This window comes from Callospermophilus lateralis, chromosome 1 (assembly GCF_048772815.1).
Source record: "Callospermophilus lateralis isolate mCalLat2 chromosome 1, mCalLat2.hap1, whole genome shotgun sequence".
Taxonomy (NCBI): Eukaryota; Metazoa; Chordata; class Mammalia; order Rodentia; family Sciuridae; genus Callospermophilus; species Callospermophilus lateralis.
The window spans coordinates 126688898-126713512 of NC_135305.1; the positions used below are offsets into that span (position 1 = coordinate 126688898).

Here is a 24615-nt window from a genome sequence, read left to right on the forward strand (position 1 = left end):
ATGATGGGTGACAAGGGGGCTCTTAGGATGCACCAGAAGCTCCTCTCAGACAGCATATGTCAGACCAGAGCCGTCACATCAGAGGGCAGAGGCTGGACTCAGTGGGTGGCACTGTGCTTGGGTCCAGCAGCCAGATGGGTGTGTGTCGCCCAGGGCCAGCCTTGGGCCCCTTGTCTATGTCCGAAGCTTCTGCCTGACTCCCAGCAAAGCTGGCCTGGATGTTCATCTCCACCCCGCAGCCTGAAGACCCCCATCTGAGGCTTGCTCAGGGGCCAGCAGGCCTGCAAGCCTCCACTGGGATCCAATGTCCCCACTCAGGAGGACTCTAGGGCCAGAGGGATGCAGGGTCTGCAGGAGCTATGGCCCAAAGCACCCTCTAGAAGGGAGCAGATGACAAATACCAGGTGACAAGTGGCTGTCTGGGAGGGACCCAGGGCCATAGGGCTCGGCTTTCCAAGGAGCACATGGCCAGGTCTGGGAGGCCTGGCTGCCTCTCAGCTGAGGCTGCAGGGTGGGCAGTGCCACCTGGACAGAGCCCTTGCTACTCTGCCTCTCCTCTTGTCCAAATTCAGGTCTAACCTGGGTGTCTGCAGCCCCAGAACCTAGTGGCCGGGGTCAGATGGGGCCTGCACCAAGTGCGTGTGCCCCACCTGGGCACACAGCCCTAGGCCTGCTCTTCTTCACCAAGGGTCATGTGCCCAGGCCCCTCCAGGACACCCTTGCTCCACAACTGCTCAAAGCGGGCCCTGGGCCCGTCCTGGGGATGTGGTGTTGCTCCCAGCTGGTCCCTCATGTGCCAGGGCCTCCCTCACACCCACCTTCTGGGGCCCTGCCCATGTGGGATGAGCAAAGACACATCCATTCCAATGGATGCTATGTGGGTGTCCCAAGGGAGGCCACACTGAGGGGTCTGGGAGCCAGGCATCCTGAGCCAGCCTGTCCTGTAACCTCCCCCCACCCACTGAGGCTGTAAAGTTGGATTTGTCACTTGTGACCCAAGGCACCCTGTGATGGCACCCTGGGGTAAGTGCAGCCCTGGTCCCTCTGTCCCTACTAGGACCCTGAGGAAGGAGCTCTCAAGATCGGGGCTGGGCAGGCCTGGTGCAACAGGAGCTGGAAGCTGCTTCCAGGGGTTGCTGTGCGGAAGCAGCTACTGCAGGGGTGAAACGCACGCTGCAGGGGCCTGCGCCCAGCTGCTGCATCCTCTGTCCACCCCAGTGCCTGGTGTCTGGCTCAGTTTCCAAGAACAAGCCCTTGGTGGTAGGTCATGTAATGCTGCTTCCGCACCAAGAAGACAGGCCCAAAGAGGAGCCCAGTTAGGCACAGCTCCTGCTGGGGTCCAGGGTCAGAGTGAGGCCGCCCGCACACCAGCCTTTCACAGGCCACGTTCACCTCGTGTGGTACCTTCCACCTGCCCCGGCCATAGGCACCACTGAAGCTGGGGACCTGCAGGCCCACTCCACTGTCATGCCCCACCTCTGCTGCTGCCCACAGAGACCCATCAGAGCATCCCTGCTCTCCCCTTGGGAGCCCTTCAAGACCTGCTGGTTCGTAGCCACGGCTGGGCACTGAGCACATGGCCTAGTGGCTGTCCACTGAAAGCCTTGGATGTCGCCAGAGGTGTGGGGCTGTGGCCTCAGGGCAGCCAGGAGGAGTGCTGCCATCTCGCCAGGAGCTCTCAGCAGCCGACAGCCACACTGAGCCCCTCGGGCTGCCTAGTGAGCTCCACATAATTTCATGCCTGTAGTTTTCCAACAAGAAAGCAGCCAGACAACAACCGCAGTCTCTCAGAACCATCTTCCTGCCATTTTCCTGAGCTGCTGACAGTGTCCCCAGCGCTAGAGCCATCATGCACAGAGTCGGGTGGCATGGGACAGGGCCAGAGGGGCCCTGGAGGCTGTGCAGGGAGGGGTGCTGGTGGCATGGTGGGGAAGGAGAAGACAGGTCTCCTGTGTGCCTGTCTGTCCTTCTGCCAGGAGGGATGTCTGTGTCGTGATCCATGGCAGAGCCCCAGGCAGTTCCCAGGGATGGGGGATGGCAGAAGCTCGTGCCCAAACTGAGGTCAGACCCTGGTAGCTTAGGAAGAGAGGGTGCCCAGTGAGAAAAGTGGCCAGGAGAGCTGCAGCCATCCACCCCAGTTGCCCTGTCCAAGTGGGTGTCTAGTTCTGCCAGGCGTCTGCTCCTGCAGGCAGGGCTTCCTGGAACCCAGAGGGCATTTGCAGGGGCAGCAGCAGGCCAAGCCTCTGTGGCCACACTGCCTCCTGCCCAAGACCCATCTGTTTCTGGGCCACCATGTACCTAGGGACATAAACAGCCATGCCAGTCCTGTGAGAAGCATGAGGGCCTCCACTGGCCTGCAAGTCTGGGTGGCTCAGGTGTCCTTCCTGCACACCCAGACCTGTCCTACTTCCACCAAGGGCCTGTCTCAGGAAGGCAGGAACTCACCACCTTGGAGTTGTCCTCCCTTGACTTGTCCCTTCTAGCAGGGGAAGGTACTCTGCACAGCTGTTCCCAGGGGTGGGAGGACATTCCTGCCACCTGGAACCCAGAGCTGGGTAGATGCAAATCCAGCCCAGACTTGCCCATGGTAGCCTCAAGCTCAGGGACCAGCACCCAAGGAACGGGCACCCTTGCTGTGGAGACAGCTGAGAGGTGGTGGCTCCTGAACAAGGCCTGGAGCTTGCCCAAACCATCCCTACTGTCCCACTTGCAGGACAGCTCTGCAGATGCTCAGGCCTGGCATCTGTCCTGGGAGGACATGGCATTCCAAATACCCCCTGGAGCTCAGGAAGGGCAGCTGGGTGAGCAGGAAGACCTCGCCTTCCCCAGGGGCTCTCCAGCACACCAGCAGGTGTGCCCACCCTCTAGGCGCTGAAGGCCTCGGATGTCGCCAGAGGTGTGGGGCTGTGCCTCCCGGCCCACTGCAGTCCTGGCTCTCTGGGTTGGGGGGACACCGAGCTGGGAGGGGAGCTGCTCTAGGCCTCTCCTCCTCTGCCAGGTTCTCCTACCACCGCAGCAGCTGCCCTGGAGCCAGGGCTGGCGGGCCTCATTTGTAGGCACTCCCAGAGTCACCTGCGTGGGTGGCTGGGGTGCAGTGTGGAGCCAGGGTGACTCTGCCCTCCCTCTCCAGGACCTGGCTTGAGGTCCAGCCCAATACACAGGACGCTGCCAGCCCCTCTGGGCAGGAGTGGGTGCTCCCTTCAGGGCCACAGGAAAGCTCAGACTCGCTGGGGGAGGAGCTACAGCGCCACCATGTGGCCCTGGGTGTACCTCAGGTCACACAGTGGGGTCCTGGCAGGCTGGGCTGAGATGGAGAGCAGAGTGGCACTCTGTTTCCCCTGGAGGGCAGGAGGGGCAGCCGCCAGCGCCTCCTGCAGACCCTGTTTTAAATATGGGTGCTGAGAGATGTTCTGGCCCTGCGCTCGACCTGATGTCACCAGTGGGACCAGAACAGTGGCCACATTGGGAGGCGGAGCCCAAGAGCTGTGGTGGCGGGAGGGAGGGAGCCGTGCATGAAGCCAGTGCTCCAGGGCTCTTCTTGGGTGCTGACCCCAGACCACGTGCCCAACAGCAGGACCTCAGCATGGCGAGGAGGGCTGGCCTCTGGGGGGGGGGTGGTGCTGCAGTGTGGGCAGTACAGAGACCTGGAACCTGTCAGTGCAGCACGCAGCCACTGCCCTGGGGACTGCCTGGCCCCTGGCTTTCCACGACAGCCTGTGGCATCAACCTGGACTGGTCCAAACACACCTGGCCCAGGCTGCCCTCGGTGAGCTCCATAGGACACCTGGTGCAGACAGGTCTGTGGGCATCCACTGGGGCCTGCACTCTGTGGAGTCTGGGCAGCCACCCAGGGCAGAGTTCCCATCTGGCTGGGTGGGGCAGGGAGGTCACACTGCCCTGTGCTACCCTCCAGCAGGGACAGCCCTGAGTGCCGAGCCTCTCACCCAGGCTGGGGGGGGGGGGTGGGCAGGGGTGGGCGGGGTGGGGGGGGTGGGCAGGGGTGGGCAGGAGGGGGTGGGGTGAGGCTTACCTTGTCGTCCATGCCACTCTCGCTGTCACACTGCAGGGACAGAGAGAGAGAGAGAGAGAGAGAGGTGGGTTAGGACCTTCTTGCCCCTTGGGGCACAAGTGGCAGGCACTAGTGGGTGTCCCCTGCCACATCTCAGCTGAGGGCCCTGGGCCCCACAGCTCCACAGCCCCACAAAGAAGGCTCTGGGGACCAGCACCCCTCTGCACAGACACAGGGACCACATGAGGTACACACCAGAGTCCCATCCCAAAGGAGGGCTTTCATTCCTGGCTGTGGTCACAGGCTCCTGCACCCTGGAGGGACAGGCCCTGGTGTCAGTGGCCCCTGGGGGCATGGCTGTCTAGGTAAACCAGGTATGCCTGGGGCCCACGTTCCCTGTCCTGGTCTGAAGTTGGGACTCTGAGGCGGCCCCAGCACCCAGCTCCTCCTGCAGGAGTGTGAGTGCCAGGCCAGGGCCACTTGTGGCTGAGAAGGGGCCCAGGCCAGGTGGGAGTTTACAGAACATATCTTTGTTTTCCATTTTCAATAAGAAGAACTGAGAAGCTAGAGAACAATACAGTTTCCCCTAAAAGAATAGCAAGGAAAGGCTCCTCCAGGTTGATGTGCTCACGACGGGCGGCCTCCCCAGGCGCGGGCAGGGCAGGCCTCCCCAGCCCCAACACTGCAGCCGCGGCAAGCTGGGATTCACCAGCCACTCTCTGCTTAGGGACCAGCGACTTCCAAGGCCAGCTCTGAGGGTGGGTGGGACCCCAGGCAGCAGGGACAGGCTCAGGGGCCTTCTGCGGCTGGCAGACTTCACACCTGCAGGCTGTGAGCCAGTGTGCCCAGTGGGCTGTGTGGAGCCCCCAGGCATGATGGAGCTAGGCCCGCCCAGGGCCCTGGCTGGGGACTTTGTGCCAAGAGCCGTCCACATGCCCCACAAAGGCACAGAGCCTGTGAGTGCACAGCGGTCCCTCCCTGGCCTGGGTGGCAGGTGTGGGCTGGCTGCAGGCAGGCCCAGGGCCCCTGGTCAGGGAAGAGATTCTGCCACTCACCACTGCCCAGAGCTTGTCAGGAGAGAGGACAAGGATGTGGGTGGGGATGGGACTGCCCAGACCCCAGGGCTCAGGGGAACAGAAGGAAAGTGGGGAGGGGAGGGGCAGAACCTGCCTGGCCATGGCCACACTAGTGATATGGGAAGGGGAGCCTGTGGCTGTGGGAGGCCCAGAGTCCTATCTGTGGCCCCCATGGATCTTACAGCCTGCGGGGGGTGGGGGGTCCAGTGGGACCTTCACTTGCTCGATCCCCACATGGAGACCGAAGTTGCAAACTGCAATCCCATCAAACCTCCAGGGTGCAAGGAGCATCAGCTCCTGCTTGCCCTGCCTGCTACGCGGGGCCACATGGATGTGCCAGGACCGGCATCCACCAGGACCACTCGCCATGCCTGTCCTCTGTTCCTTTGCCAGCCCCCAGAGCCCTGCTAGAGACCCTAGCCAGCCACAGGCTTCCTCATGGATTCTGGGCCTGAGGCTGGGCTGGGCCAGGAGGCAGTGAGACTTGTGGAAGGCTGTTAGACTGTCCAGCAATAATGGAGGGAGCCTTCTGGAAGGCAGAAGAGAACAGCAGCCAGGATCCTAGAGTTACCAAGCTGCACCTGCTGCCGGCCAAGCCTGGGCAGGACCACAGTGAACCTGTGCTAGTCAAGGTCCGGTGAGGTGACTGGTCAGGGCAGGGTGAGAACAGTCATATCTGCTTTGGGAGCTGCCCAAGTGAGCAGACCTTCATGGAGCTGGAGCTGGGTGTGACTGCCCTGGCAGGCCTCAGGCCCATGGGGAAGGGTGGAGATATGAGCCCTGAAGCAGAAGACTGCTCTCATGCTACCCTGCCTCCTCTGCTGTGCAGCCTTGGACAGATCCCTTGCCTTTTCTGTGTCTCAGTTTATGTTTCCGTAAAACAGGGACAAAAGCCTATCGTTATGTGGCTTAGATGAGTGAGTACATACAAAACACTGGAACAGTGTTGGACACAGTAGTCTAATGTGTGATGGTATTCTCCTCACCACTACCACCATCATCACCACTTCCATTGCCTCCACTACCATCACCACCACTTCTACAAACACCTCCGTCACCATCATCACCACCTCCATCACCACCACCTCTACCATCACCTCCACCTCCTCCATCACCACCAACTCCACCATCACTTCCACCTCTACCATCACCTCCATCACCATCATCACCACCTCTATAATTTCCACCTCCTTCACCACCACCACCTCCACCATCACATCCACCTCTACCACCACCTCCACCTCCACCATCACCACCACCTCCACCACCACCATCACCTCCACCTCCATCACCACCACTTCCACCTCCACCATCACCACCACCATCACCTCTATCATCACCTCCACCTCCACCATCACTGTCATCCTCATACTCATCACCACACCATCTCTTCCATCACCATTTACTCCTGCCTCTTCCCTCCTGTCACCACCTCCACCTTCTGTTGCAGGTGGCCTAAGGCCACCTGTAGCTCCTGCTCTGCAGAGGCAGGCTAGATGGAGCCATACCCCATGCTCAGGTGTGGTGCATATCCAGCCAAGCCACCTGCTCATACCAGCAGCCAGCGTTGGGTGATCCCACGGAGGCAGCACACTGAGCTCAGTACTGTGCAGAGTCCTGCCCAGACTGTGCGACAGCTTTAGCATCTGGGGTCATCTCTGTCCTCCACCTCCCTGGGCTGGTGGACCCTTGGGTACAGGGGTCCTCTAGAGACCCTGGCTACAGAGGGCAAAGTCAGGACGCAGGAGGCAGAAGTGCTACAGGAGGGGCAGGGAGGGGACAAGTTGGGGAGGACTCCTGGCAGGGTGGGGGAGGGGCCTGTGGTGGAGCAGGGGGCAGCTGGGAAAGTCAGGCAGCCACTGAGAGCCACCAGAGGGACAGGCCAGGTGGGCTTAGCAGGGTGGCTCTGCTGCCAGGAGAGCCCAGCTGATGGCCAGGAGGGGATGAGAGCCGACAGTGGGAACTGGGTGGGTATACGCTGAGGATGACCAAAGATGGATCCCAGGAAGGCTTGGGTAAAAATGGGCAGCACCCATGGGATGAAGCAGAGCGATACAGGGAGGGAGAAGCTGACAAGCGGGAAAGACAGAGAAGAGAAGCTGAGGGGAGGGAGACAGAGGAGAGAAGCTGAGGGGAGGGAGAAGCTGAGGGGAGAAAGAGACAAAGGAGTCCTATAAGGGCAGCTGGCAGCACCACTCAACTCTGGAGTGTCCGTGGTCTCCACTGGGCTGACAGCCTGCGTGGGGTCAGCTGATCCTCAAACCCAGCTTTGCTCTGAGACCAGGAGAGCTCTGGGCAGTGAGCAGTAGAGGCCCCTGGGAGGGCGAGCAGGCACCCGGCCTGGTCCCTCTCTGGCCTTCTGGCCTTCCACCAGGCACACACCTCCCTTCTGCTGCTGGCTATAGGCCCTGGGCCTCCACCACACAGCCAAGGGTGACCTGGCCACAGGCACAATCCACTGGCTCCTGTGCACCCCCCCCCCCCGCCGTCTCCCAGCATCACCCACCTTGCCTCTGGACCCTAGCCTGGTAGCCTCACTGACCACAGCTCCACTGGGCCTGGCCTGCTTTCTCGGGAAGGCCGTGCCTTCCACCTCTGCAGTGCCACCAAGCCTAGTGACCCCCTGCCCCTCTGCTCTCTGACAGACCCCAGCATCCTCCTCCTGCCCTTCCCTTGGATGCCATGGTCAGAAAGGCAGGTGTTGCAGACCTCCGCCCCGGCCTGGAGTGCAGGGCCCGCCGCAGCCTGCCAGGCATCCACCCTGCACACCTCAGAGCCTTTGCCTATCCCAGCTGGGCCAGGGGACAGAGAGCCAGAGCTGGAATGATAAGGGATCTCTGCCCCCGGGAGCTGACCTTTCTGAGTGCACCAAAAGGAGACCTCACGTGCCCGACTCCAGTGCCCACTAACTATGAGTCACTGACTCTCAACGAGGAGCCCCCACTGCGTGGGGCAGCACGGCCAGGCCTCCAGCGCCACCCAAACTCCAGTGGGCTTCCTGCCCGCAGGCACCCTCACCAAGGACAACCACTGGCCGGGCCTCCGACACTCCTCCTGCATCTGGCCCCGCACAAGTCCTAGGGCTCATTGAGGGTGTGCAGCGGGGAGGGGGCAGGCCAAGGAATCTGGGGGCCTCAAGTGCTGGGTTGGACTGGACCTGATCCTGCAGCTCATCATGGTTCAGGACTTGTGGTCAGGGGCAGGACTGGCCACCTGGTGAGGACAGGAAGCCACTGGAACCCCAGGAAGGAAGGGGGGAAGGTGGGGGTTCCTGGCCCAGGCCCCATAACAGTCAGAGCTGCCGTGGAAGCCAGACCATCTCCTTGGTGACCCACTACCCAGTTCCAGATCAGAGGGCACGGGGTGGGCATGGCTCCTGTGGCAGGATCAGGATAGGTGACTCCAAGAGCCTACACCAGCCCCCCAGTTTGGGAGGTCAGCCCCAAGGGCCCGCCTCACGCTCGGGCAGCAACTCTCATTAGCCTGGAGCTGGTGGGGCCAGAGAGGTTTCTGGAGCATGGGGAAGGGCAGGGGGTGGCCCCCAAGTGGACTGTGTGAGTGAAGGGCCACGGCTAAGTTCTGAGGCCAGGCTTGTTCTGCCCTGTGTGCTACCCATGCTGGGGAAGCAGGGCAAAGGGCCTCTGGCCATGACCTGCTTCTGGACTGTGTGGAGGCCACTGGGTGCAGGCCACCTGCTCCAGAGCAGCAGACAGGAAACTGTGGGCACCTGCGAGTCAGCAGGGGCAAGAAGAGGGCGTAGGAGAGTGTTCTCTGGAGCCACCAGGCCACTGGGTCTAGGCTCCGAGGGCAGCAGCAGCTGCCTTGGTCTCCCTAACTCTCAGAGGTGGGCTACCCTGCAGCAGACCCAGGGGAGGCTCTCAGCCCATGGAGGGCCTATCCAGGGGTCAGGCGCATGCCCAGGCCACCCCAGCACTGCTGGCCCCACCCCCCACTGGCTGCCACCTCACTCTATGCCACAGAAGAATGACTTGCTGGCTAAACTGTGGGTGGGGAGGGAGTCCTCTAGCATGGGATACAGGGTGGAGGGGGCTGCCAGGCAGTCTGAAGGGTCATTTCCTGTTTCTGGGGGCAGAATGAGGACACCCTTGCTCGCAGGGCTTGGCCTTCCGGGGGCAGCACTGTGCATGACACTGAGTTCTGTTCTGTTTCCACATTTGCACTATGAGATGAAGCACTGAGGAAGGGATGGAAAGGGCAATGGAGAGCTGGGGCGTTCTCGAGAACCAGTGCTCTCCCAAACTACACCCAGGTCCTCGCCACAGCCTGCGGCTCAGGGGGACAGACCCTTCCCAGGCTGCCTCCCCTCCTGCCGCTGGGCTGGTGCTGGAGCAGGCCAGCCTTGGCCTACACCAGGGGAGCCTGCCAGTCCTCCCGCCCTCATCTAGCCCTGTGCATGGCATGGACAGGGCTGCAGGAGCCCCTGCTCCCCGCCCTCCCAGTTCCTCGCCATTAGCACCCACTTCCTTGGGGTTCCCTGACCTCTGAGATGCCCTTGTTCAGAGGCCTCACCAGTTTCACCTGTGGCTACAGCAGGGACCCTGCTCTGTCTCCTTCGGCACAGCCCAGGCTCCGGTGGTTCCTCCTGAAAGGCCGGCTTTCTTGCCCTCTGCCCTGGGGAGAGCAGGCCCAGAGGGCAGGGCCTTCCGTGGTTGGTCTGTGGGGCCCTGGCACCTGGTGTAGAGCCTAGGTCACTCCCCAGGCATACGGGTGGACAACGGGAGGCAGAACAGGCACAGGCGGATGCTGCAGCTCCTGCACTGGCCACCCCTCCAGCAGCTGGCCTCAAGACCTTGTGTGCAGAAGTCAGGAGGGGCAGGGGCTCTCCTGACTCCTGGGGATGTGATGTGCTTTCATTGCATTTGTACAGTCATGGCTGCTCAGGGTTGGCCCAGGGCCATGTGGTGACGTCATGACCTGCCTCAGAAGTGACCCAGGGGTTGTGTGATGACACCATGAACCTGCCTGTCAGACTTTGCCCTAGCCTCGGGCTGGCCCTCCTTTCTGGCTGCCCAGCCCCAGATGAGGCTGGAGGTGCTTCCTCTTCCCACCTTCAGCATGGGTTCCCCCATACTGTGTCAGTCAGAGCTCCACCTGGCCTGGCCTCTGCCCCCTCTCGGTCCACCCCTGGGCCCTGCTAGCTAACTGGGACCTCATCCCCTTGTGGTGCCCCTTAACATACCTGGTCCCCCTCTGCACGCTGTGCTGGAGTTCCAGCCCTCTGGTACTGTCTAAGCGAGGCCTGGACCTGCCGGCCACCCTGTTCACCACCTCCACCAGGGCAGCTTCTCCTGAGCTTGGCGACCATCTCTGTGCACACTTCCAGTCACAGAGACTGGCCACAGGAGACACTGGACAAACACTGGCTGGTTTTCTTCTGTCTGGGGGCTACAAGTCATGCTCTAGCCACAAGGAGGGCAGGTGGTGGGGACCATAGAGGTCTTAGTGGCACTCTTAGGGACAGAGGAGGGGAGGGCACAAGGTGTCAGCTCCTTCCTGACCATGATGAGGGCCCTGGGTGGCTTTGGGCAGAGCTTCCGGGTGGAGGGTTCCGGCTGGAGGGCAGTGGAGGTCTTGGCTCCAGGCCCTGAGCCTCTCTGGAGGAAAAGAGTGGGCTAGAACCAAGTGCCCACCTCACAGGTTGGCGGTCACAGCAAGGACCACCTGCAGCTGTTCTGCCTCCTCCTCTCTGTCCTGGTCACCTCCACCCAGGGGCCTCTCAGGAGCAGCTGCAGGTGTCCACAGGGCCTTTCACCTTTACGAAGGGAGCCCAACCCTGCTCTGTAGGAAGCAGACCCCCTCAGCCTTGGATGCAAGCAGCCAAATTAGGAAGATTGCTTTCTAACTAATTTCATGGCGTTAACAAAGATCTGATGGTTTATGCAGGAGGTGGGGCCCGCTTCTGGGACACAAGCCATTGAGGGTGAGCAGTGACAGGGGACTTGCTGGGGACAAGGACTTTGCAGAATTAGCCCACTTAGAATAGGGTCTAGGAAATCAGGTCAGCTGACAAATGTCCCTGCCACCTGGGACAGGGATGCCCTGGGGAGGGACAGGCCATGTGTGTGCTCCTTGTTAGTGGGCTCCAAGCTGCTGGAGAGGCCCGGAGCTCGCCTGTACACCCACATGCAGACCCAGGCCCGATACATGCCCACAGTTGCCCCTGGGGGCTCTCCTGACACTTGCAGGTGAGGCAGGCCACGCCCACAGGCACATGACAGACATGCGCCAACACACAGGTGTACCGAGGGCCCCAGGAGAGCTGCACACAGACATGAGCCAGCCAACCTGAGGGCATAGGTCTGAGGCCCCTGGGGCCTACCCTGGGCTCACGGCATCTTGCAGCTCCCACCCGGCCCCTGCTGCTCCAGCCCCTCTGCTGCACACAGGCCACCCAGGTGGCTGCAACTCCTCAGCCTCTGAAGACGGGCCTGACTCCACTGTCTGCCTGGGGTCTGACCCCCATGCCGACTGGACGAGAGGCTCACTGGTGTGACGAAAGCCTGCAGGGCCAGGGCTGACCGCACCAGGCCACCTACAAACAGCAGGGCCCTGTCGGGGTCGAACACACATGCCTGCACAGGCCCGTCTGCATGCACCAGGGCTTCCGTCACCCAGAGGACCATCTGCAGACCTAGGGCCTCCTGGGCTGCTGCTCGGAGGGGAGTGACGCCCGCCCTGCCACCATCTGTCACTCCTACAGCAGCTGTGGGGGCTGTGCTGGGGCAGCTGGCAAGTCAGTCACAGGCTCTCCAGAACCACCAACCAGGCAGCGTCTGGGGAGGAGCCTGGGAGACAAGCAGGGATCTGAAAGCAGAGGAGCAGCTGGTGGCTGGGGCAGGAAGAGCCCGGCCACCCCAGGGCCACAGGTGGCCTGGAAGCCTTGGCCTCCAGGCAGGGCACCTCCCTGAGCACAGGACCTGCCCTCGCCCCAGCTGTGGCCACTGGCAGGACCTCTGTGGTGCTCACAGGGAGGACACGGCATCTCCACCTTGGGGGCTTGGCCCAGGCACCCAGCACTCTTCCTGCCCACGAGAACCCCAACTCCCTGGAAAGCTGGGGTGTGGCGGTGGGACTCAGATCCACACTCCCTCTGCCAAGTGCCCCAGACATGAGATGGCCGACTCCACGTCCAGCCACCTTGCCTGTCCTGGAGAAGCCCAGTTCTCAGCTTCTCCAACCTACACAACAGCCTGCAGCAACTGTGGGACCTGCCACCACAACAGCAGGCTTGGTGTGTCTGGCATAGCCCTGACCACTGCTGGCCATGTCCTGCTCACTGGAGCTGTGGCACCTGGGGTCACACTGGCTACAGCCTGCTCACTGGAGCTGTGGTGTGGATGCAGTGGTCACGGCCTGCTCACTCCTATCCTTTCCAGGTCCCGCGAAGCCCAGCAGGGAGCTGTGGCACTCTCTGTGCTTGGCCCCACTGAGTAATTACTAGGTGAAACACATACCCGGGGGTCACTGTGGCCACAGGGATGGGGCTGTGGATTGCAGAGATAGCTTTTATGGAGATCTGGGCTTCATACTATCTACCTTCCTCCTGACATTGAGGGAAAAGGAAGGGTTGCCAGGAGGGTGCAGGGGCTACTCTGAGGGAGCCTGGAGCAGCGGATCTGGCGGGGCCAGGTGTTGGCCCATCTCATCTGCACAGGATGTCACTGGACGGCGCTCGCAAATGCACGGTGCACTTTCCCAGGGCCCCAGTCCCTCTCCTCTGTACTGGCCACAGGTGGCACCAGCTCCAGGATGAGTCCCTGTGCCCATCTGTGCTCAGGCACCTGAGGCTATGCCTGCTGTGCCCATGTGGGCTGAGCACCCTGTGGCTCCTGGCAGAGGCCCTGCATGCAGCGCCTCATGGGTGTCCCCAAGTGGCACATCCCTGTGAATCATGGCCCCAGGGCATGTGCACCCTCCACCCCCCCAAGGTCACGGCCAGAAGCAGATCCCAGGATGGTGGGGCCTGGGTGTGGGAGCTGCTGGGCAGGTTTGCTGGGGGCGGGCTCTGTGGCAGGGGCCACTCAGCAGGGTGGAGGGGTGGGAAGACTTACGGAGTAGCCTCTCCCAGACGCGGCCTGCGCTGAGCTCTGCAGAGGAAGAAAGGATAATCAGTAGTGGACCACAGCACCTCCTCCCAGTGCCCACCATCCCAGCTGGAGACAGGCCCACAGACCCTCCTGGACAGGGCCTCGAGGACTTGGCTACTGAAGGCAGGACGGAGCTGAGTGCTGGCCAGTTCTGGGCAAGAGACACTGCAGGGGCACTTCTAGGAGCGGCACACCCATGCTGCTGGATGGGTGGGTACTGCGCCCCACCAGGACTGAGCATGGGTGTCCTTGCTGACCCTGGGGCACAGTAGAGGTCATGGCAGGAAGGCTGAAGGGCTGGGGTGGGTGTGGAGGAGGACCAGAGGGAGAGGGCAGCCCCTTAGTTGCAACCCCTCCCTCTTCCCTCAGACCCATCTGGCCCCCCTGCAGAGTGGGGAGGAGGTGTCCTCCTCTTCCCAACAGCCCTGACTGGCAGCTGAGGGGTGGGGGCCTATGTGGCTCCTGGGCTCTTAGGCGCAGGCGGAACTGCCTCCACTCTGGCTGGGCAGGCAGCTAGAGGAAGGCTAACTGGGGCAGCAGTGGGCCCCAGACAATTGCCAGCCTATTTCCACATCTCCAGGCAGCAAGACAGGGAGCCTGGCCATTGTGCCTCCCCTGGTGCCTGCAGGCACCCAGGCCCCACTTCATTCAGTCCTGGGGGAGGGGGGCCTGCCACCTGGGGCCACTTTAGAGCTAGGGGAGGGGTGCCCACCCCCTCCCCAGGCCCTGGCTGGGGTTCAAGCCCCACCACTAGTGGAATCCCAGCCTGAGCCCCAAGCCTAAGGACCTGAGCCACCAGGGCTGTGCCATCCCTGAGCCAGCACCAGGTCCCTTCCCCCTGAACTGCAGCTGGCCACCCCCAGGGACCTGCAGCCCCGGGTCCAGCCCTCTGGGATGCTGGAGGGTCATTCCTAGTCGGGCCAGCCTTGCAGTGCCTATGACACACCTCAGGACTCTTGTCGGGATCTGTCGGAGACTCAGCCCCACCAACCACTCAGCGTGGGGCACCTGGCCTCCAGTTCATCCCTAGAGTACACTCTGGAACCTTGGGGTCATGCTGGTGGCCATGTGGGTACTGGGGTGGTGAGTTTGGTATTCCTAATTGTCCCACCCACAGTCCCTCTCGTGGGGACATCCTACGGAGTAAGTCATGCTTCTAGAGCAAACCCCCAACTGCCTGCAGCCAGACCAGAGCCCCAGGAACCGGGAACCGGGTGGTGCCAGGGCACTCACGTCGCTGAGCTGGTCCTGGGGACTGCTCTGCCGGGAGCTGCTGGCTTCAAGAACATTGTCGTCATCACTGTTGTGGTCACCCCCTCTGGACACAGCAACCTTCATCTGGGGACAGGGAGAGACAGTCTCAGGCAAACACACACCTGAGCCCATTTGTCCCAGGCCCTCCTGCTTCTGCATCTGACTTGGGACCCACGCTGCAGCCCAGGGACCTCCCTGGTTGCTGGGGCTGGTCAGAGGAGACACTTCCTCTTGAGCTGAGGGTCTGGAGTCTGTGGAGAACAGCAGAGGGCAGAGCCTGCAGATCCTGAAGCCCGTGGCGACCTGCGCCAGGAGGAGATGGGACAGAGCACACCTAAACCCCCATGGGCTCCATCCTACTTCTTGAGCTGCTGACTCAGGGCATCCTTGGGGTCCCTGCCCACATCCTGTCCCTGGCTAAGCAGGAAGCTGGTCAGGAGGCCCTAGGACTCCCACACCCAGTGCCCACAGTCAGCACAGTGCCTCCCTGGCCATGTGCCTTTGGGCCACTCTGTGCCTCAGTGTGCCATCTGCAAGACCCACTGACTGGCCTCGCCACCACACCAGCACACGAGGCCCAGGTCAGGCGAAGGCCTGTGCTGGGCCCTGTGGCCCTGCCCTGCTTGCCCTGGCTTCCCTGAGGGGAAAGAACATTCATCCCCTTTCCACAGATGACCACCACAGCCCTAAGGGGCAAGTCCACAGGGGATGGAGCCACAGCCAGCACTAGGCACTCTATCTCTGGAGGCAACGCCACAGGGCACGTGGGCGAGGGCCACGGCAAGGTGCCTGCTCACACCAGGGGTCAGCCTCCAGGCCTGCTCACAGTCTCTGGCACGTCCCCAGCTGTCCTCATGAATATGCTAAGGTCACGGCCAGACAGCTTGCAGGCCCTTCAAGACAATGTGCTCGCTTGCCTGCCTGCCCACCCGGCCCCCACTGCCCCTGGCCGCTGGGGCAGACTTGGCCAAGTCATGCACACATGTTGGCCCGAGACCTACCCCAGGGCCCTGCCAGTGTGCCTGATGGTGCCAACGCCAAGAGGCGGAGCCAGTCCTGGTTCACAGCCAGCCAACCAACCAGCGGGCCAGCCAACCAACCAACAAATCGTCCAACCAGCCATCCACCCACCCATCCACTTACCCAGCTGACCAAAATCCAACCAGCCAACCACCTGACCAGCCGTCTATTCGTCGTCCCTCTATCCGCCCACCCAGCCAGCCTTCAGAGTTCATATGTTCTCGGCAGAAACTAAGACAGATATGTCCCCACCCTCCTAAGCCCATGAAGGAACACCTCCAGTAACTATAAAGGACGGCATGGCTAGGAACAGTGGCTCAGGAGGCTGAGGCAGGAGGACCTGAGTTCAAGGCCAGCCTGGGAAATTAGTGAGATGCTGTTCCAAAATAAAAACTATGAAAAGGGCTGGGGATGTGGCTGTCAGAGGGCTCAATCCCCAGTGGCAGGGGCTGAGCACATAGTGCTGAGGGGTAAGAACAGCGGAGGGAGGGTCCAGAAGGGCTGTTCCCCAAGGCCTGCGGCTGGCCGGGCTGGGCTCTGCTCACCACATTCTTCTGACACATGGTCATCATGACAGACCACTGCTGGTCCAGGAGAAAGGTTCCAGGGCAGTGGCTGGGTCCACACACTTGAGGACAAAGCCGGCCAGGTCTGCTGGCCACTGGGCAGAGACCTCAGCAACCCAGGAGGTCTGGGCGTGGACAGGACATGGCCCCAGGCACAGCCTCAGCACTGGACAGCTGGCCCCTTCCGCCCAGCAGAGGGGCTCTCCCTCAGGACCCACCCTCAGTCAGGCGAGGGAGGCCTTCCCTACCAGGTGGGGCACTAAGCTCCTGCTGCTCTGCACATGGGGGAGCCCCGGCCTCTGCCATCCCTCTGGGGTTTCTGAGGCCCCTTCCCAGGCCTCAGATCCCTGCCAGTTCTGTGGCCCTGCCCAGGTGGGGCCTCAAGCTTGGCCTCATCCAGCCCCACATAGGGAAGGAGGGACCTGCAGGGAGCCTGACCTCATTGCCCACCCTGGGCAGGGGTGGTGGGCCCTGGCTCACGGCAAGCTCTGACTCAGTCCTGCTCCCCACCCTGGGGCGGGGACCAAGTGGGGCCCTCGACGGGGCCTCCCAGCCCTCCAGGCCCCCCGCAGGGGTCAGAGGGCCCTGGACCTGGGAACCTCTGTGTGAAGGGCCGCGATGTCTGCAGCTTCTCTGGAGGCTCAGAGGGGATGAGTGGGCAGCGAGAGCAGAGGAGTGGGAGCGGCCAGGCGCAGCGCCCACGAGCCTGGGAACCTGGTCTGTGTTACTCTGTCCACCTCAGCTGTGCTCAGGCTGCTCCCAGGCTGGCAGCATATACCCTGGGTCCCTGCTGGCCAGCACTGGGGCTCCAGGAGCCCAGCCCTGAGCCTTCATGAGGTCTAGAGTGCCTGGCCTGGCAGGGCCCACAGGAGCAGCCCCTGGCTTGGGTATGCAGGTGTGTGGGAAGTTGGGGAGGCGTGGAAGGGTCCTGGGGGAGCATGGAGGGAGTGAGTGGCACACCAGGGACTCTAGACAGACTGGCCAGCACTGCTCCTTGGCCTCCACTCCTGCCCAGTGACACCAACATGCCTCCCTGTGATGCCCTAGCCCCCAGCCATATCCCAGCCCAGAGCTCACGGGGCAGTGGAGGCCCAGGCTGTGTTCTATTGCCCCTGTGGCCGCAGGCAGTGCAGCACGTGGAGGCACAGGAAACCCAGCAGGCCAGTGGGGACCTGCACCAAACCTGCTGGTGTCATTCATCTGAGTCCCTGCCAGTCAGGGCAACAGGGTGTGCCTCAGGGCAACCACATACATGGCCCCCAGACCCAGCCAGGGCCTCAGTGGACACCTTTGGGCTTGAGGAGGAGACTGTGCCAGACCCCACCAGCTCCTGGGATGGGAGGGGCGCTGACTCCCCCCTGACAGGACCAGGGCCAGGCCCACGCTGTGTGGTATGAGCCAGCCTGGTGGGAGGGGCTGCAGGGGCACCTGCCTTTGCTATGTGAGCCCAGTCAGGCAGTTCAGCACACAGACTTCCTGAACACTCCAGGCAGGCTGGGAGACAGCCCTCTTCAAGAGCAGAGTGGAGGCTTCTGCAGCAGAGGCCCTTCCTGGCCCTCCTGGCCCCCAGCTCAGGCTGCTCTTGAGGAAGCATCTGCCCATTGGTCTGGGTTCTCCCTCCCCAGGCAGGAAAGAGGGTTCCACTCAGGCAGCTGGGTCCCCGTGCAGCTGGGCTACCCAGGACTGGGGCCTCGAGAAACCCTACTGCTCAGAAGGGCACAGGAGGGAGGGCTCAGCAGCGACCCTAGCACAGGTAGAAGTCACAAGCCCCCCAACACACACCATCCCAGTCCACAGATGAGCACACACAGGGACATGTCCTGCCATGTGTGTGCCCAGGGAGCCCACAAAGATTGTGAACGTCACCGACTCAGCCTTCATGCTCTGGTGTGCCCTGCAGCGGGAACACGTCCCACCAGCCCCCAGAGCCCCTTGTGCAGATGGAACAGAAACACACTACAGTGCAGTGTGCCACCTGCACAGCTGCGCCTGATGGCCCTGGTGAGATCACCCAGGAGACACTCAGGCTCCAGTAGAAGGAGTGGGCAAGTGGCCCACCCAGTCTGCACTTGCAGGCCTGGGAGCAGGGGCAGGGCAGCCTGCCCCTAGTGTTGAGGGTGAGGGTGGGGCTGCCTGGCTGCTGGGCTGGGCCTCTGTCCAAGCAGGAAACAGGAACCTGTTGAGCCAAGGCAGAGAAGACCTCAGCAGCTGCTCTCCTGCGGGCACTGGTTGCAAGCTGCGCCCCTCCCCAGCTGCTCCTGGGGACGCAGCCCTGCCCCCATGTGCTGGGGTACTGGCTCTCAGCCCTGCTGCAGGCGGCCTGCTCCAGGGCCCTCCAGGGATCTGACCCCTGGAGTCGCAGCCTGGGGACCTGCCCAAGCTCCCAGTGACCCTGAGGTCAGTGTGCCCATGCAGGGTACCGAGTCCCTGGAGAAGGCACACTCAGTACAGGTGATGCTGGCCCAGGTGGCCCTTGTCCCCATCTGGTCACAGGTCCTCTGAGGACCCCCACCTGTGTCCTCCCAGGACTGCTGTCCAGCTGTGGAGGGCCCCAGGCGTGGCTGCAAGCCCCGCTGTGCTGGGCCCTGTCCATGGTCCTCTCCACACATGCCCACAGTCCCTCCGGCCTGGAGAGTGCAGTGCTCACTCTGCTCAAGCCTGCCCTGTGTGGGGCCAGCCTCAGTGTGCCCAGCCAGGAAGGGGCCTGCTGGCACCCACCTGACACCTGCAGTGCCCACACACTGCGCACAGTGCTGGGGTGCAGGGGACTGTCTCTGCAGGGACTGGGCAGCACATGTTCCCTGGGGAGGGCCAGAGGAGGCAAGCCCAGCCCCAGAAGGGACTGGGCACCTCTGGGGCTGCCCAGGGGACCCAACCACCCCACCACCCCACAGGCTGCCTTGCAGCCACGGGGTGCTCCTGCACATGGCCCAGTCGGCTGGGGTTGGGCTGAGGGGTGTGGTATCACCCTGGCACCGAGGTCCACCCTGAAGGCCCACTCGTCAGGCCACATCCCGGGCCTAGCACACCCTGCTGAGGGGAGGCAGCGCCTCCTGGCCCTGGTGCCAGCAAAGGTCCCTCCCATTGGCCCACAGCTTCTCAGGTCAGCACAGGGTAACAGTTCCAGAAGCCCTCCTGGATTGCACGCATTCCCAGGTCCTTCTGGAGGGAAGTGGGACTGGGCCAATCTGACCATGCATCCTCAGGCAGGCGCTGGCAGCACAGTGGCCAGCCTGTGGTGCAGTGGCCAGCCTGTGGTGCTGAGGGAGGTGTGGGAGCCCGGGGGCGGGGGTGGCCTAGTAGGCCAAGGTCTGGTCATGGGGGCATGCCCTGCAGGAACCAAGGGACCCTTCCTGTCCGTCCTCACTTCCTGCCACCACAAGGTGAGCAGTCTTCTTCTGCTGGGATGTATTGTGCTGCCACAGGCCAAAGCCACAGAGTCAAGGGACACGGACTGAAACCTGTCCCCCTTAGGAGCTGACCATCTCAGGGACTTTGCCACGGCTGCACGGAGCTCACAGACTGCTTAACGGCCTCTCTCTCAACAGCAGCCTGCCAGAGCCCAGCAGGCAGAGCCGTCAGCCTGGCACAGAGAAGAGGGTCTTGGTGGTGTCTGGAGACAGCCAGGGGTCCTCAGAGAGTGCAGCTGCTGTTCCTGAGAAGCACCCCCTGCAGCTTCCCCACCTCTGCTGGGATTCCGACGGGTAGGGAAATGGGGGCAGACGGCAGTGCAGATGGGCAGTGTGTGGACAGGTGGGGGTATGGATGAGTGGGTGAGTGGACAAGTGGATAAGTAGACAGATGGGTGGACAGGCAGGTGAGTGGAAAGATGAGTGGACAGGTAGAAGTCTGGACATGTGGATAGGTGGATGAGTAGACAGGTGAGTGTGTGGACAGGTGATGAGTGGTCAGTGGATATGTGGACAGGCAGGTGAGTGGATGGGTGGGTGAGTGGATGGGTATATGTGTGGACAGGTGGGTGATTGGTAGGTGGGTGATTGGTAGGTGGATGGGTGGTACGTGGACAGGTGGGTGAATGAACAGACAGATGCATAGAAACAGGGATGGGCAGATGAGTGGATGCATGCATATGTGAATGGGTGGAGGGGTAGATGAGCAGATGAGTGGACAGGTGGACGGAGATGGATAGTACATGACATGAGGAATTCTATCATAGGGGACACGTCCCTGGCAAACTCTGGTGGCACAGCCCTGTGTGAGCATGAGAATGTGTCTGCAATGCTGTCTGTGCGGCTGTTGCTGGGGAGGATGGGGGGCAGCTGCCATGTCTCACCCACAGAGCAACATTTGGACTCAGGCTGGTACATGCCACCAGCCTGGAGCAGGGTCTCTGGGCCCTGTCTGGGCCCATCATGTCCTGGGTCTACTGGGCTGTGTCTTGCTTGGGTGGTGTTCCCCTCCACCTGATGGACTGATGATCTGTCCAAGCCACCACCACCTCCCTCCTGAATGGCCACAACAGCTCCCAAACGCAAAGCAGCCTCTTGGGTTGTCCTGGCGTTCCCTGCAGGTGCCAGTCAGTAGGCACCACTGCCTTGCTAAGGCTCATGGACTACCCTCTGCAAGGCCCCTCAGCCCTGCCGGCCCCACACTTGCTTGCTCAGAGTGCCCTGCCCAGCAGCCATCATGTGCAGGGTATCCTCTGTCCTGCTGTCTTCCCAGTTAGAATTTGGCACCCAGAGCCTAGAACGGACTGACAAAGAAGCTTCAAGTGGCGAGCTAAGGGAATACTGTTCAGGTTGGCCCGGCTGTGGTGAGGAGGGCGCCATGCCCACGCAGCCTTGCTCTCCAGAGGCTGCAGGGAGCAGGGGAGGCCTGGCGCCTACAGGCCCAGGTGCTGCCCCACCCTCAGGGCCATCTGTCCCTGGACTGACTCAGGTCCCGTGGGGCTGTTGGGGGGAGCTCCAGCACCATCCAGCCAGCCTGCTGCTCACCATAATGGCCAGCCTAGGCCTCAGCATCAGAGCCTCTGACTGACTGGGGCGCTGCCCACAGCCTGGCCTCAGCTGTGCAGTATGAGGCACCTGTGTCGGCCAACAAGGGCAGAGACAAGCCCCTGGAGTCCAGGCCTCAAAGCCAGGCGATGCCAGAGGAAGGAGTTAAAGTCCGTGTGACAGTGGCCACACACACAGCATCTTCCACCTGTCATCTCAACAACCCGAAGACAAACATGCTGCTATGAACATGCCACTTCACAGGTGAGAGGACTGAGGCCCAGGGCCCCGTCAAGTACAGAGCCCAGGCTGCATGCTGGGCAGCGCCAGCACTCCGGAGACCGGCCACCCCAGCTCAAGGCGGGCTGGGGGCAGCAGGACTTAGTGTTTGCCAGGCAGGGGGCAGCACAAGGCTGAGGGCCCACCCTCTTCTCAGCACCTGAGGCACATGAAGCCGCAGGCAGGCAGGGCAGGAGGGTGCTGCAGGCTGGCTTCCCAGAAGGTAGGCACCCCATCCTGGTGATGGGCACTGCCCGGGGCCAGCTAAGGGCCACATGGGCCTGGTCACAATCCTCTTGACACCAGAGGGAGGGCCCTTGTGACCCAACATCACAGTTGGGGAAACCGAGGACCAGCCCAGGACCACAGAACCAGCTCCCTGGAGGCACATTGTCCAGGAGCAGCAGCAGGCACTTGAGGCCAGGCTCCACCTGCCCCGACCAAGGGCCTTCAGCAAACAGAACCCCAGCACAGGCGGCCATGCAGCAGAAGGACAGCTGAGCAGGAGTTGCATGGCCAGGCCTGGGTGGGGGGAATCCTGGAAGGGAAACCAGAAAGGCGCAGAGTCCACAGGGGGACCTGGCATATCCAGGAGGCTGGACTTCACCTGAGAGTAGTGGGAGCCTTCCAGAAAGCCTTTCACAGGGCAGCACCTGCTCAGGTGGGCTGCTGGGAGGACCCCAGGGCCTGCAGACAGGCTGGCAGTGGAAGCAGTCTGCGGGTCCGAGGGCTCGAAACCACACAGGTTGTCTGGGCTTGGATCTTGGAGCAGCCGAGAGCTCAGAGTTAACCCTGGGAAAGTCCCCAGGTGGCCTGGGTTGTGGTGGGGCTTAACGAGTTGGTGATAACTCGTTAATGTCCAGTGCAACTAGTGATGTCCAGCGCAAACGGGCCAAGAACACCACGGGAGGCCCTGCTCAGGTCACCCGTTTGTGGAGGAGCTTGTCTGGTCAATGTCTCTGACATCATATCGGCTGCCCATCTGTGTTCCTTTTTCTTGGGTAACCTATAGGGATTTCTCAAGTTTGCTGGCATTTTCAAAGATGCCACTCTGGCTTTATTCTTTTTCTTTGGTACTGGGGACTGAACCCAAGGCCTCCCACATGCTTGGCACACACTCCACCACTGAGCTGCACTGCCAGCCCTTATTTTCTGAGGCAGGATCTCTTGAAGCTGCTCAGGCTGGTCTGGACTTTGGCATGCTCCTGTCTTGGCCTCCTGAGTTCCTGGGATCAGAGGTGTGTGCCACTGCGTCTGAGATTTTGCTGGACTCTGGAAATGGAACCTCAGGCTCTGACTTCACACCTCTCCTGACATCTACAGCACTTAAAATGTTTCCCTCTGAGCACCACCCTGCTGTGTCCTTCACACTTTTGTGTCCTGTTCACTACACTCCAATGAAGTCCAGTTATGGAGACTTATAAAGAGAAAGCAGAGCTCTGCTCATTGTGTGGGCATGAAAAGTGGAAGTGATGTCCAGCTGCTGGCAGAATCGCCTGGGCAGGTCCGAGTTTTGTCCCCTGAGACGGGGAGGGAGATTTAGAAACAGGTGTGCTCTGGTTTGTTACTGCTGGGGCCTGGGGCCTGGCTAGGCAAGACCACACTGGGCTCTGAGCACAGCGGACCTCCCCACTGGCCAGGAAGCAGCAGGCATGGAGAACCACTTGGGGCTTCATGCCCTTCTGATAGCTGCGGCTCTGAGCCACATGGAGTGGAGCCAAGATCATACCTATGCCAGTTTCCCAGGACTCAAGACAAAAGAAAGAAAAAAGAATGTAAAACATCTCACTGCTAATTTTCATGCTGATAATGTGTTAAAATGTACTGTTGCAAATACACAGTTGAAGACATTATCAAAGCCGCCTGACAGCATCCCCTTTCAATGTGGCTTCCAGAACATTTAAAACCCATGGACAGCCCTGCTGAGCAATCTTGGGCCTTCCCAGGCTCGTGGCCCTGGCCACAGCACGTGTGCCTGCTCCTGTCCACATACCATCCAGGGAGCGGCTCCTTGCCAGACCCTGGCCCAGGACAGTGTGGTTGGACACGGAAAGTGGTTCCCTGTCACTATAGCACCTGGCTAGGGGCGGAAGGCCAGTAGCCTTTCTGCCTGGCCAATGGTCTGGGGGCTAAGCTCTGCCACTGTGGCCTGGGGTTCTGGCCACCTTGGGTCTCAGGCCAGGCCCTGATGCCTGCTCAGATCCCCAGGCTCTTGCCTCACTCAGAAGGCCCTGTGCTCCAGGCCCAAGCCTCTGGCCCTCAAGCTTCCTCAGGCACCCAGGCTGGTCCTGCCACCTGGCTTTTGTGCTGTCTCCTCCACTCTCTCCCCTCACCAGCCACACCCCACCCTCCACCCCCACTGCCAAAGCACTTCCCTGGCGCACTGTAGGACGGAATCAGGGAGGTGACGTGCAGCTGGAGGAGGATGTGTGGGGCGACTCTGCCTGGAAGACTCCCTGAGGCTCCTGAGCGTCGCCTGGAGTCGGGGCCAGCCAGGGTGTCTCTGCGCTCAGGAGCGGCACAGGCCCACGTGGGCACAAGACTTCTTCAGAGCAGGAAGGGGCTCTGCCACCTACACAATTGGCTGTCCCTTCCTGGCTACCCTGCCACTTGTGTACTGATGTGGCCCATGTGGACCAGTCTGAGGCCCCTACATAGGGCCTGCCTTGCCTCTTAGGGGGACAGAGAACCGCTCCAGTCGTTTTCTGGGAACCCATCCTAGACACCTCCCACAACAAACTGCAAGGCTCGCTGTCCTGTCAAGGACTCCACTGGCCTCCCCAACCCACACCCTTCCCCACAGCACCTCTCCTGGGGCAGGGAGGGCCACACCGCATTTCCCTATGCTGGGTGACTAATGCTGATGGCCACTCAGGCCCTGTGCCCAGTCTCCCCTCTCTGGAGGGCTTTCAGTTAGTTCAGATGCCCACTGATGCCCCAGACTCACTCCATCCACAACCTTCAGGGTGGGCCATGCCCACTGCCTTTGTAGCCCACAGCACCAAGACCCCCAAAGCCACAGAACCAGCTCCACTCACCTAAGGCCACACCCAGTTGCAGGACAAGCAGCCCTGCACAGCTGTGTCCTCCCTCGGTCAGCAAGATGGGTCCTGGAAACTAGAATCTGCCACCAACACTTTGAAATTGCCAAATCTACAGAAAACTTGGGTCTCCAGCTGCCCAGAAATGCCAGACCCAATGGCGTGGAACCTGTGTGCTCAAGGACAGTGGTGGAAGCCACTCCCTAAGGCCACACACATGTGGCATGGCCCCTGGGTGGCAGCTGGGCCCTCCCTGTGGTGGCAGTTTGGACCTGAGGCTTCTATTGAAGCTGGAGGTCAGGCCCAG

At 61.6% G+C, this 24615-nt stretch overlaps 1 protein-coding gene across 11 annotated transcripts in view; it reads right to left on the reverse strand.

The window, feature by feature from the left end:
• Fbrsl1 (fibrosin like 1) overlaps positions 1-24615 on the reverse strand; it is a 62628-nt gene that overhangs the window by 18990 nt on the left and 19023 nt on the right. For 10 of the 11 annotated variants that reach the window (XM_076838608.2, XM_076838660.2, XM_076838635.2 and 7 more), the window contains exons 3-5: positions 14427-14531; positions 13158-13193; positions 4031-4060 (exon numbers count right to left, since the gene is read on the reverse strand). In XM_076838608.2, the coding sequence (XP_076694723.2) occupies positions 4031-4060; positions 13158-13193; positions 14427-14531 (171 nt within the window). The remainder of the gene's footprint in view (positions 1-4030; positions 4061-13157; positions 13194-14426; positions 14532-24615) is intronic. The other variant, XM_076838643.2, reaches the window with a different exon arrangement.